This window comes from Neofelis nebulosa, chromosome 17 (assembly GCF_028018385.1).
Source record: "Neofelis nebulosa isolate mNeoNeb1 chromosome 17, mNeoNeb1.pri, whole genome shotgun sequence".
Taxonomy (NCBI): domain Eukaryota; kingdom Metazoa; phylum Chordata; class Mammalia; order Carnivora; family Felidae; genus Neofelis; species Neofelis nebulosa.
In genome coordinates this window covers 13,837,292-13,849,735 of record NC_080798.1, presented here as the reverse complement: position 1 = coordinate 13,849,735, position 12,444 = coordinate 13,837,292, and the positions used below count along the sequence as shown (strand labels likewise).

At 58.9% G+C, this 12,444-nt stretch overlaps 1 protein-coding gene and 1 long non-coding RNA gene across 2 annotated transcripts in view; one reads left to right on the top strand and one right to left on the bottom strand.

Annotated features, from left to right (window-relative positions):
* BCKDHA (branched chain keto acid dehydrogenase E1 subunit alpha) overlaps positions 1 to 12,444 on the top strand; it is an 18,581-nt gene extending 6,137 nt beyond the window's left edge. Inside the window, exons 2-9 of the mRNA XM_058709647.1 lie at positions 1,718 to 1,900; positions 2,007 to 2,093; positions 5,828 to 5,936; positions 8,472 to 8,633; positions 10,251 to 10,457; positions 10,654 to 10,795; positions 11,001 to 11,172; positions 11,902 to 12,444. Of these exons, the coding sequence (XP_058565630.1) occupies positions 1,718 to 1,900; positions 2,007 to 2,093; positions 5,828 to 5,936; positions 8,472 to 8,633; positions 10,251 to 10,457; positions 10,654 to 10,795; positions 11,001 to 11,172; positions 11,902 to 12,072 (1,233 nt within the window). The 3' untranslated portion in view covers positions 12,073 to 12,444. The remainder of the gene's footprint in view (positions 1 to 1,717; positions 1,901 to 2,006; positions 2,094 to 5,827; positions 5,937 to 8,471; positions 8,634 to 10,250; positions 10,458 to 10,653; positions 10,796 to 11,000; positions 11,173 to 11,901) is intronic.
* On the bottom strand, positions 2,507 to 5,451 carry LOC131500434 (uncharacterized). Its single transcript, XR_009256281.1, has 3 exons — positions 4,914 to 5,451; positions 4,139 to 4,247; positions 2,507 to 2,881 (listed from the first exon to the last, which is right to left on the bottom strand). It is a non-coding gene; the product is annotated as an uncharacterized LOC131500434 (long non-coding RNA).

Sequence of the window (12,444 nt, the reverse complement as noted above, 5' to 3'; positions counted from 1 at the left end):
TGGGTGCACACGTGTGAGATCCAGTGCATGGCAAACTGGGTTATTCTTGTCTGGCTCCTCTTGGAGGTGAAGCCACAATCGCTAGCGGTCACGGGAAGTGAGCTGTAGGTGGTGGAAACCGGGTCAGCTGTGGCTGTTGGGTTAGGAGCGTGGCTTGGGGGTCTGAATGCCTGCCCCGCCTGGGATGGAAGCCCAGTCTTGACTTACCCACTTTTAGCTCTGGTGCAGGTGATTTTACCTCCTTCAGTATCTCCGCTTCCTCAGTCCTCAAGGGCCACGGCAGAGAGTCTCTGCCTCAGACATGCGCTGAGGGCTCAGTGAGATTGTGGGAACAGAGCTCAGCTGCCAGCCCACAGGTGCTTGAGAAAGGGGAGCAGCACCAAGACGAGAGACCAGTTCACGGCTGCCCAGCTCCAGAGCTGACAAGTGGGGTGGGCTCTCACCCTGCAGTGCCTGAGGCTTCGCATGGCCTTTTCCAGGGCTTTCCCAGCCCGCTGAGGAGGTGGTATGCCCCCCACCAGCCACTCTGAACTCCTTCTAGGTTCCGCAAGTGACATGCCATCCCTCATGTCCTGCCTTTTGCGTGTTCTGTGCCCCCGGCCTCTGGTGCTCTTGCCCTGACTCCTAGCTGTCCTCCAGCTCTCCTGCTTTCATGCTGCTTCCTCAGAGAAGCCTGGCTCCTTTCCATTCTGCCGCACTCAAGGCTTCTCCTGGGCGAATACGACTCAGCCTCAGCTGTACTTGTTCAGCAGCTGTCTTCCCTGCTGGGCAGCAGTGACAGATGTCTGACTTCTGTAAGGTCCCCCAAACCTAGCACGGGGCTTGGAACAAAGCAGGTGCTCAAATATTTGTTGAATGAGTCAGTCTGGGCCTGGAGGGTGGGGGTTAGGACTGGAATGGAGAGGCCACTGAAGCATGGAAGTTGGCGGGCGGCGGGGGTGGGGAGACATTCTAGGAAAGAGCCAAGTGTAGTCATGTGGTGGTCGAAGTGATAATCCATACTTGTCTGAGTGTTTGCTGTACGACTTACAAGTATACAAGCACTGTTTCATGTGGATGATCTCACCTGAGCCTCACGACATGTCTGTGAGGTCGCCTCCCTTTTACAGATGGGAAGGGAGAGAGGTGCAAAAGGGAAGTCGCTTTCCTGTGGTCACCCAGCAAAGGGTTTGAACCCAGGCAGGCTGACACTTCAGAGCTCACAGACTTACTCAATTCTGGGTGGCTGCCTGCTTGTACAGGGTCAGCGAAGAGCCTGTCTGGCTGATTCGAGGGTGCTGGGGGAGGGCGTGCCTGCGATGCCTGCGATGGCGGTGGGAGACTGAGAGAGGGTATATCTGGCCAGACTGGGGAGGCCTTGAATGCCAGGGTGAAGCGTCTGGGCCTCTGATGTAACAGCTGCCAGTTCTTGATCGGCCTGCTACTTTATTGGACCATTTAGTGTTTACAACTACCCTGTGGGTTAGATGTTATTTTCGCCCCAGTTTTACAGATGAGGCACTGAGACATAAAGAAGTTCTAGTAACTTGCCCAAGGTCATGCATCGAGAAAGTGGCAGAGCTGGGATCTGTACCCTGTGCATCAGGCCTCAGGGTCCTCTGGGGCCTGCCCATACTGCCTGCCTCTATGAGGTTGAGCCAGGGGAACCTCTGCTGCTCCTGACATGGGTCTCCCCACCCCCACCCTCACCCTCACCCTCACCCTCCTCTCTCCCCAGCACCCCCGGAGGCAGGAGCAGCAGCACTTTCCATCCCTGGATGACAAGCCCCAGTTCCCCGGGGCCTCGGCGGAGTTTGTAGACAAGCTAGAATTCATCCAGCCCAATGTCATCTCTGGGATCCCCGTCTATCGCGTCATGGACCGGCAGGGCCAGATCATCAACCCCAGCGAGGATCCCCACGTGAGAGGCCCCCTCCTTCCCACCCTGTGCCTCCCACACCCAGACCCCTTGTCCATCTCCTCTCTGGTCCCACCTGGCCTACATCTGTCTGTGCCTCCACCTGCAGCTGCCCCAGGAGACGGTGCTCAAGTTCTACAAGAGCATGACTCTGCTCAACACCATGGACCGCATCCTCTACGAGTCCCAGCGGCAGGTGCGTGGAGACAGGCTGGGGAGGGAGGCTTGGAATTACCTGAGGTCGCCCTGCCTGTGTTCGGGCCAGAAGATAACTCCCAAGGAGGAGAGGGTAGAATGGAGATCCTTTGTCTTGGAATCCTTAAAGTTGTTGGGGTTCTCTCTTGGTGTTCTGGAGGGAGAGTGTGGGAAGGGTACTGCCCACGGGCAGAAGGATGGACCAGATCACTAAAAATACCTCCTGTCACCTGGCTGGTGGCCTGGCTGTGCCGAGAGAGTACAGGCAGAGAGTACCTGATGGGCCTTCCCCTTGGGAGCTCACAGCCCTGAGAAACAGGGTGACCCTCTGTGCTTCCTGGTTTGCCTGTGTCAGATGTGCCGTGAGCCTCAGCAGTGTTTGTGTCAGTGGGCAGAGACCCAATCAAAGCAGTGTTAACAAAGAGGCAATTTATTGACTCAAATAATTTCCAAGTTCAGAAGGTCCGGTTTCAGGCACAGCTGGATCCAGGGGCCTCGATGTTCTCAGACCCATTTCTTTTCTCCCAGTGTCTTTTCTACTCTCTTTCACCCTGGCTTCCTTCATTATTAGGCAGCAGTCGTTTCTGAAGGTTTAGGCTTGAGGAGAAGTGGCAGAGAAGGGATCAGGGGGTGGGCTCTGGAGCAGGACTGTGCAACCAACGTCTTCATCTGTCACTCTGTGGCTCTGCGGCCCTGGGAAAGTTGCTTAATCTGTCAGGTCTTCAGTTTTCTCGTCTGTACTTACTTCATGCCATTGGCTTAAGGATTGACAGTGGCACATGTGATGGCCTTAAAAAGAGTGAAACTGACGTTCAGCCAGCACTCAGTAAATATTAGCTTTATCGTATATCATAACCCTATTTATCATAACCCTGTCAGCCTCCCAATGATTATCCTCTCTGCTGAGCAGTGGAAAGAGAGTGTCTGCTGCCTAATGTTCCAGCAAAAGTCCAGGGCCAATGCTCACTGTCCGGGCTTTGGTCACAGACCCTGCCTTCAACCAGTCCCCAGCCAGGAGGACCATGCTCTCATCCCCAGGAACCAAGTGAAGAGAGCAGTGGAATCCGTCCTTCCCAGGGCTCTGGGGTTCCTGTTGGAAAGGGGGAGAAGAATGGTGGGTGGTGGGCCTTTGTGCTGGGTCAGGGGTAGGGGTGGGCTTGAGAGCCTGCATTTATGTTAAGCCCCCAGGCCATCCCCCTGTGGACTAAAGCATAAGGCCCACTGTTCTGTAGGACAGGACCGAGCAGACTCTCCCACTCTCCCACTCACAGGGCACTGGGTATGGGTTCTCCAAGGCAGAGTAGTAAGTACCTTTGCCCTGAAACCTGCCCAGAAACTTCCCTGGGCTCCCCCAGCCCACAGGGTCAGGTCTGGCCCTTCCTGTTCCACTGTGGCCTCGCTCCCTCTCTGCTCCCCTCTCCACAGCCTTACCGCCGGGCCAGGCCATCCCTCCCCTGCCTCAGCGTGCCTGGGTCCCTTCATGCCTGTGTGGGCTACATAAACAGGGGCTTTGGAATCCAGTGGATGTGGGTTCAATCAGAGGTGTGACTTTGGGCAGGAGATTTTTCTTATCTTTGCCTTAGTTTCTTCAGTATATTCAAAAGGGGGGATGGCGAGGTTGGGGCTATCAATCCTCACTTCTGTGAGGCCCAGCGCATAAAGCCCCTTGGCCATTGACTGCCACAGAGAAGGCCTCAGTAAGATCAACTCACCCGTCAAGGCTCAGCTTGTGCTAGCTAGGCTTCCGTTGAGCTGTAAGTACCAGACCTCCCCAGGCCCCTCCCACCCGAGTCCCAACAAAAACAAATGCAGTAGTTTAAACAGATTGCTAGGTTTTCTATCTTGCATCAAAGAAGTCTAAAAACAGGTGGTCTGGGGCTGGTATGGTGGCCCCATGATGTCACTGGATACCCAGCTTTGGCTTCTAGATCCTTCATGATCCAAGTAGCCACTGAAGCTCCCTCCATCCCACCTCGTTCTAGGCAGGAAGTGGAAGGAAAGTGACAGGTCAGACGTGGCGTATCTCAGCTGTCTTCCCATACCCACCTTTCTAGAACTTTGCAGGTAGCCCCACCCAGTAGCATCTGACACTGCATAGGTTGCTCTCAGCTGCAAGGAGGCCGCACTGTGGTCTCTTCATCTGGGCGGTTGCTGCCTGTGGAATGAGATCTCTGTTAACAAACAGGAAGAGGGATAGGATACTGGGTAGGCAACCAGCGACCTCTGCCACTCGCCAGGCCCTGTTTTCCTGGATGGGAGGGTGCGCAGGCTCCTCCCCACACCACCCTTGACAGCCCTCCCAGGCCTTCAGCACCCAGCATCTGCCCACTCGGCTCTGGGAGGCCCATTAACTTTTAATTGGCTCCCCACTTAGAAGAAAGCACTAGCACTATTCATCTATTCTCCCGCCATGACAGGAAGCCAGGCCTGCAGAACGCATGAGGACTGGGCGGTGGCCGTCCCTTGCGTCCCGGCGTGAGCTCTTTCACTTTACACGTGGTCCTGGGGAGCTCAGTTCTGTCTGTGTGCCAGGGGTGCCCCAGATCGCCAGCCAGACTCTACCTCGTAGCCCCAGATCTACTTGGCTTCTTGCCTGGGATGTCCCACACCAAATTCAGCCTGTCCAGACATGACCTCGGCATCTTCCTCCCTCAGGCCGTTTCTCAGTGGAGGTTGCCGCCACCCACCATTTGCCCAAACCAGAGACCTGCATCTCATCCCTGCTCCTTTCTCTCCACCCCGCCATCACTTTCTCCTGTCTCATTTACCCTAGAAATCCATTCTGCTGCTCAGCACCGTGTCAGGAAGCCAGACTTCCTACCTTTCTGCTCCCCCATCGTGGGCGAGTTGGCTTTCATTCCGCACTTATTGCCTCATTTTCGCAAGACGGCTGCCACAGGTCTGGCCTCATGGCCGTGTGCAGGGCGGGAAGAAGGCCTGGCTCTAGCTCCCGTGGGCCCTTTTGTCGAGAAAGCAAAAGCAGACTTCTCCTTAAGTCTCTGGCTAGATCTGTGTCCCGCGGTCACCTCTGTAGGGGAGATTGGGAACCTGGCTTTTCCAGGCTCTAGGATTGGGGGGCCCAGGAGAAAGGAGCCGGCCAGGGCATCGGTGTGGCCAGCCTGTAGGGTCTGCCGCTCCCTGGCACTCTGACTCTGCTTCTTAAGGCTCGCCCAGCAGCTCCTCTGCCTGCCCCCTGCCCCTCCCGGGCCACCGCCCCTTCTGGCCTGGCTGGCTGCACTCCGTCCTGTCTCCACCGTCCGTTTTCCACATGGCAGCCAGAGAGACCTTTCTAAAATGTTGCTCCCTTGAGAAGAACCGTGGGTACAGTTCTCAGGGTAAAGTCCAGGATGCAGATCATTCACTATGGTCCTGGGCACTGCCTCTCCCTGTTGGTCTGTCCCCACCCCTCCCACTTTATGCCCCAGCCATTCTGGCCTTATGGCCTTTACTGTTGCCTCTGCCTGGAAACCTCACCTTTGCTCGGCTCAGGCATTTGACCTTGAGGCCCCTCTGGTGAGCCAGACAACCGGCTTGGCCTCCTATCGCATGGCCCTGTTGCTCTGGCTTCAAGCAGTCTGGCAGTCCCTCCAGGAAGACAGGAACTCCGACCTGTCCTGGCCCAGGAAGTGTGTGGTGATTAATGAAGTCTCCAGAAGTTGGTCAGTTATCTGGATGGTTCCCTGTCATTGCCCAGCATAACTGAGCCCGGGCCTCCGGGCCCTCCTGCACCCCCAGGGCCGGATCTCCTTCTACATGACCAACTATGGCGAGGAGGGGACACATGTGGGGAGTGCGGCAGCGCTGGACAGCACGGACCTGGTGTTTGGCCAGTACCGGGAGGCAGGTATGTCTGCCCTGCGGAGCAGATGCTGGGGCCCTGGGTCTGTGGTCCCCATGGAGGCGAGTCAGGCCCAGTCCCTCCCGGTGGGAAGGCGAGGCCCACGTTAGCTACCCTGTGTGCTCTTCCAGGAGCAGCGTGATGCCAGGGAGGTCTAAGGAGCCGGAGGAAGAGCTTTCTGAGCAGGAATGAGCCAAGCCAGGGGCAGGAGTTTGTGGGGCTGTCTGGAGTCCGGGCAGTGTTGTAGTGAAGAGCCCGTGCTCCCGACCGCTCCGTGCTCTGCAGGCTACCAGCTAACAGATTTGGGGCAAGTTGCTTCTTTTCTGGGAGCCTCCATTTTCTGGTCTCCAACGTGGAGTTAATGATGGTACTGCCGCCCCTGCCCTGAGGGATACAAGCAGTGTGCAGTGAGGGCGGCCTGGCTACAGGTGGGCATGCACAGGGACCCCTGTCCGCAGCACGGGACTCTCTTGGCCTCTCCAGGCTCTGTGTCCTTCAGGGAGCAGAGCAGATGGGAGGGCCTGGAAGTGCCAGCCAGGAGCTGGCGTCCTTCTGAGCGAGTGAGTGACAGGACGGAAGGAGCGGAGAGATGAGGTTGTGAAGCACCCTCACGGGGTGAGGCCCCTGAGGAAGGTCCCGCCTGGACAGCGGCAGGGGGTGCGTGCTCAGTGGGGAGGGAGCCACACAGACCTGCACCCGGTCCCGCCTCTCTCAGTCCCCACCTGGAGGTGGGGAGAACGAGGATGCTCACAACAATAGCTGACACTCACTGGGGTCTTAAAGGCCAAGGTGCTGTTCCATGTGCGGGAAGCAGTGGAGGGTCGACCTCATTTCACCTGCCCCGACCCCACTGCAAGAAGGAGTCCTCCGGCAGTCGTGTTTCCTGTCTGTGCCAGGGCGTAGGAAGCCGAAGAGGCTGAGTCCCTGTGCCCAGACCACATGCCTCCTGAGGGGAGCAGGGGTCTCCCGGAGTCAGCCCTCGCTCCTCCGCCCCGGCGCTGCCCCCGCCGTGGTGCTTCCCACGCAGGGCTGTCTGGTATAAACCAAGAGTGCGTGTGGTGTGCGGACCGTGGCACCGGGCTCATAAAAAGGATCTTAGAGGCGGCACATGTCCGTCTAGCGCAGTAACTGCCACTGGACCTGGGGTTTCCTGGTGCGGAACCACCTGGGCCCAGGACTCTGGATTCGCACTTCCCGCCGGCTCCTGCCCCAGACCGCGGGTGCTCCCGGGGTGGACTGTGGACCCTGGACCACGCTGTGAGGAAGCCCCCCGCCACACACAGCCCCCTTTTTCTGCTTCAGCGGAGCGCCTCCGCTATGATCTGTTTTAGGTACAGCGTGGCCACCCTGGGTGTGAATTTGTGTTGTGTGACAGAATCCCACATCCAGTTACGTGAAAGGTGAAGGCTGAAGTCTTCCCAAATACCCTCACCCCAACTCTCATTTTGGGGGGCGTACTTGCAGAGCTGGTTGTCCGGGCCACACTCACCGTGTCCCGGCGGTGGCTCCCCATTAGCAGATAAACAGACAAGCCCCCCGCCGCCCTTCCTCAGGCTCCGTGCTGAAGTGTGAGCCATGTGCCATACTAGCGCTCCAGCCCGCCGGTTATGGGAGCTCTGCCTACCTCAGTGTCCTCATCTGTAAATGGGGAGAATAATCCCACTTCCCTCGGAGGGTTGTCGTGAGGATCGATCAAGTTAATGTCTGAAAAAAGTGCTCCGAATAAAGGCACTTGGCACCAAATATTATATTCACGTGGCACTTATTTGGGGAAGGTGTGCTTAACGCTGCACAAAATGTGACTCCCGTGGTATGTGATCCCCAGTAAGTTGTCAGACGAAGAAAGGGTTCTGCAGTAAAGAAAAAGATTCGGAAATGCATGTACCACCTCTACTCTGTAATGCTCAGGTTCTGGGTGCTTCCAGGGAGGTCCTTGATCCCCAGGGCTGCCCCTCAGGTGTGGGTGTGACAGTCATTCCCCTTTTCAGGCGCCAGAGTGGGTCGTTGCTCATCCCAGGGCCATCTCCACCCGCTCCTGTCCTCTGAGTTAGCAGTCAAGGCCCCCTTCACCCAGAGCGGTTCCGTTTGGTGGTGAGGTTTTGTTGGAAGAAAGGATTTTACAGCCGTAAACATGTTTGAGTATTGGCTCTTTAGTTCAGAAGTTGTGACCTAGTGTGACAAATAGTATTATTTGGTTCGTATGACAATTTATGAAGTAATTTTATTAGTTGAAACATAAAAATCAGGTAGTTTCTCTTTAAAAAAAAAATAAAAGTAAGCCAGATTTTGCCTTCTTTTGAAGAACTGGGCCATCTGGCTTCCCTGAGCAGTAGTCAGATGGTCAGAACAGTGGCCTCCCTTTTGGGACAGGCCTGTGCTTTTTTGTCCGCTCACCTGCCTGGTCCCCATGAGCATTCGACTCTGCCTCCCCTGCTTGAATCCATTTCCCTGACTGTCTTTATAGGGAGCAGGAGCCCGGGCAGGAAGGGCCGGTCTGCCCCCCACCCCGCCTGCAGGCTCACACGGCCTCCTCCTCGCCAGGTGTGCTAATGTACCGGGACTACCCCCTGGAGCTGTTCATGGCCCAGTGCTATGGCAACGCGAGCGACCTGGGCAAGGGGCGCCAGATGCCCGTGCACTATGGCTGCAAGGAGCGCCACTTCGTCACCATCTCCTCTCCGCTGGCCACGCAGATCCCGCAGGGTGAGGACTTGGCCCGGGCCTGGTACGCACAGACCAGCGTCGGACCCCTGTGCAAGCCCCAGCCCTTCTGCAGCCCTTGTGGGCGTCCTTCCGGTTGGTGCTGGGGTCGGAGCACTGGTCCGGGCTGCAGACTTTCCAGATACTCTTCATCTGGTTGTCTTCAGAGGAGGGCTCCGGTTTGGCAGGTTTGAGCTGGCATGGCCACCACCCTCTTGATTCCCCAAACGTGTGCCTGTCCCGTTTGTCCGCTCAGCAACAAACAACACTGTGTGACTGAGTGGGCACCAGCTTCCTGCCAAAGCATCATCTGGCAGGTAGCGAGAAGAACAGGGACTCCGAGTGGGGATCTGTGGCGCCAGAGCTGGGTTCTTGACCCCAGCCCTGCTCTGCCTCAGTCCTCTGAGCCTGACTGTCCTGAAGCTTACTCTGGAGGCCCATGGTGCCTAGAGTGGTCCGAGTTGCTTTTGTCAAAGGTGACAGCTGAGAAGCAGACCCCTCAGGGGCCAGGCCTGCACCCACACAGCACAGAGACCATGGGACCCAGCCTCGCTCCCTGCCCTCTGGACCCTACAGTCTGGCCGAGGGCCAGGCTAGGCCGCGGCTCTCTGCTCCGCGGTGGCCAAGATACATGCGTTGGTGTGTCGGTGGGGCTTAGCAGTGGGCTGGTTGGCAGACCCGTCCAGATGTGTTGGCTCCTGGTGCTCTGTGTGAGGAGCGCGAGTGGGAAGTGGGCAGAGTGGCTCTGTGAGAGGAGGTGGCACGTTCCCTCCAGGTGGACAGGGTTTCCGTAAGGCTGGGCCCTGGCCCTTACCTTCCATTTGAGTACTGTTAAGCCGCCCAGCGGCCACACGTAGGAAGTCTCTGCTCCACGGGCACCATTCTAGGCACAGTGAGCCAGAGACAGAAACCCCAGTCCCGCTGGGGCTGACACCAGGGTAGAGGAAAGGAGACAAACAGTAAGCATGAAGGAGTAGCACGAGAAGTGCATCGGGTGAGGAGTCCCGCAGGGACTACTAAAGCCAGAGGGAGTAGGTGTGAGGGAGGAAGGCCTGGGTTGCATCAGAGGTGACATTTCAGCACAGACTGCGGTGGGGGTAGGGGGAAGGGAGCCATGTGGGATCTTGAGGCAAGTGCCTGCTGGACGGCCTGCTTGCTTGTGGGGCAGGTGTAAGAGAGGTCTGGAGGGGCTGGGGAGCTGCGGGGAGGGTGCAGATCCAGGGGAATCTGGGCCTTTGACTTTTGCCTGGAGCGGAAGGGGAGCCGCAGGGGGCAGGGCGAGAGTCGCTGGGGTGGAATGTCAGCCTGGTTCACATTTTAACTGACCTCTGGCTGCCCCAGGGGAGCAGGTGGGAGCCAGCGGTGGGGTGGGGGCGCCAGGGAGGAGGCTGCTGGGAGGCTGCAAGAGGTGACTGGGTGGGCATTCTGCCCTGAACAGGTGGGAAGGGGTCAGATTCTAGCTGTGTTTTGAAGGGGGCAGTGGTGTGGGTAATGGCACATCTAGGAGTCAGAGAGGAGGCCGCCCAAGTGGAAGGACAGAGCGGCCATCGGCTGAGAGGCCAGAGCCTGGTGGGGGGAGTGTGTGGCTCTGCCCCCGCTCAGCCCCCTCTCCCCCTGCAGCGGTGGGGGCGGCCTATGCGGCCAAGCGTGCCAACGCCAACAGAGTGGTCATCTGTTACTTCGGGGAGGGGGCGGCCAGTGAGGGGGATGCCCACGCCGGCTTCAACTTCGCCGCCACCCTCGAGTGCCCGGTCATCTTCTTCTGCCGGAACAACGGCTATGCCATCTCCACGCCCACCTCTGAGCAGTACCGCGGGGACGGCATCGGTATGGGCCTGTGAGCTGCGCCCCCACCTGCTCTCATGCTCCCCCCCCCCCCCCCATCCTGCCCAGTCCTTTCCCTGTGGAGTCTGGCACAAGGGTGGTCACAGGGACGCTGCTTTGCTTGCTCCCCTCTCCTTCCTTCCCCCTCCCCACTCTGTTCATCTGAGCCCTGGGGCCTGACCTGCCTCTGTCCCTACAGCTGCTCGAGGCCCGGGCTACGGCATCATGTCCATCCGCGTGGACGGCAACGATGTGTTTGCCGTATACAACGCCACCAAGGAGGCCCGGCGGCGGGCCGTGGCTGAGAACCAGCCCTTCCTCATTGAGGCCATGACCTACAGGTGCCTGCCTCCTGTCCTCCTCGCTGCCTTGACAGCATCTGCCCTGCACTGGTCACTGTCCCCAGAGCATGACCCCATCCCCCGCACTGGCTCCCCGTCCTTGCCTTTGTTCCAGTGCCGGCCCTTCTCCCCTAGTCCGCCCCCCTCCCTCCTGAACCCACACCGGGGGGCTTCAACCTGACCCTGGGCTCCCTCCCGCTGGCAGGATCGGGCACCACAGCACCAGTGACGACAGCTCGGCGTACCGCTCGGTGGACGAGGTCAATTACTGGGACAAGCAGGACCACCCCATCTCCCGGCTGCGGCACTACCTGCAGGGCCGAGGCTGGTGGGACGACGAGCAGGAGAAGGCCTGGAGAAAGCAGTCCCGCAAGAAGGTGGGGACCCCCCTCTGTTGGAACCCAGGCCCCGGTGCGGGGGTGGGGGGGATGTTCTGGGGTGGTGCCTGGGTGAAGAACTCTGGAGGGATGGAGAGGCTGGGTTTGGGGGACATTGAACTGGGAGACTTGGGGACAGCTCCAGGGATGTCTCTAAGCGTGGCCTGTGGCGTCAGGCTGCCTGGGCACATGCGTTTCTGCTGTGTCCTTGGTATGATGCCTGCCCTCCATGCCCTCCTATCTGAAGAGCGACACTGGGGTGTCGCTGTCAGAGGGTGATTAAGATTAGGTGACTTAATCCATGTGCACTGTGAGCGTCCCACTCGGGTCCAAGTGCCGCCCTCCTCGGCCTGGGTGTCTGGAGCCAGGGCTGTGTGCCCAGTGGTAAGGGCAGACCCTGGCCCGGGCCCTGAGGACATCGTCGTGGCGTACCCCCTCTTCTCCATGCCTCGGTTCCCTCCCCTCTGAGCTGCCTACTGCCTGGTTCTGCCCGTGCCGAGAGGCTGAACCGATTCCTGTACTTTGTGCAGCGCCTGGTCTTGCCGGGGAGGGGAGGCCGGGGTTGGGGGGTGTTGATCTGGCTGCTGGTTCTTAGCACTGTTGGGTCTTCATCTCCTCCGTCGTCCAGATGGAAAGGCAGCGGCTCAGGGGGGTTGACCCCTCAATGGGGTCCCACAGGTGGGGGGTGGGGAGCCGGCTGCCTGTCTACTGTCCCACGTCCCTCCACAGGTGATGGAGGCCTTTGAGCAGGCGGAGCGGAAGCCGAAGCCCAACCCCAACCTGCTCTTCTCTGACGTGTACCAGGAGATGCCGGCCCAGCTTCGCAAGCAGCAGGAGTCCCTGGCCCGGCACCTCCAGGCCTACGGCGAGCACTACCCCCTGGACCACTTCGAGAAGTGAGGCCCGCTTGCCCCAGCCCACCCCCACCCACCTCAACTCCCCCGAGGGGCAGCCCCATTCTGGGGGGTGCCCAGGGAGCTGCAGGATGCCACCCTGCTTCCCCAGCCAGCCCCCTCTGAAATACTGGGGCCGGGACTCCAGCCAACCATCTCCACTCCTCCAGGCTGTTACCCTGGGTGGGGGTGGGGGGGGCTCCGTCAGCCCCCTCCTCGCCTGTTACAGTGCCTTCTCCCAGGGGCTGGGCCAGGACGCCTCCAGGACTAGAAGCCCCTCTGGGGTGGGCGTGGCGGGTCAGCCTGTGGAAGTCACTCCCTCAAAGTGAGAGGTGGTCAGCAGGTGGCCAATAAACTCTCTGTGTTTGGCTCTGTGCCA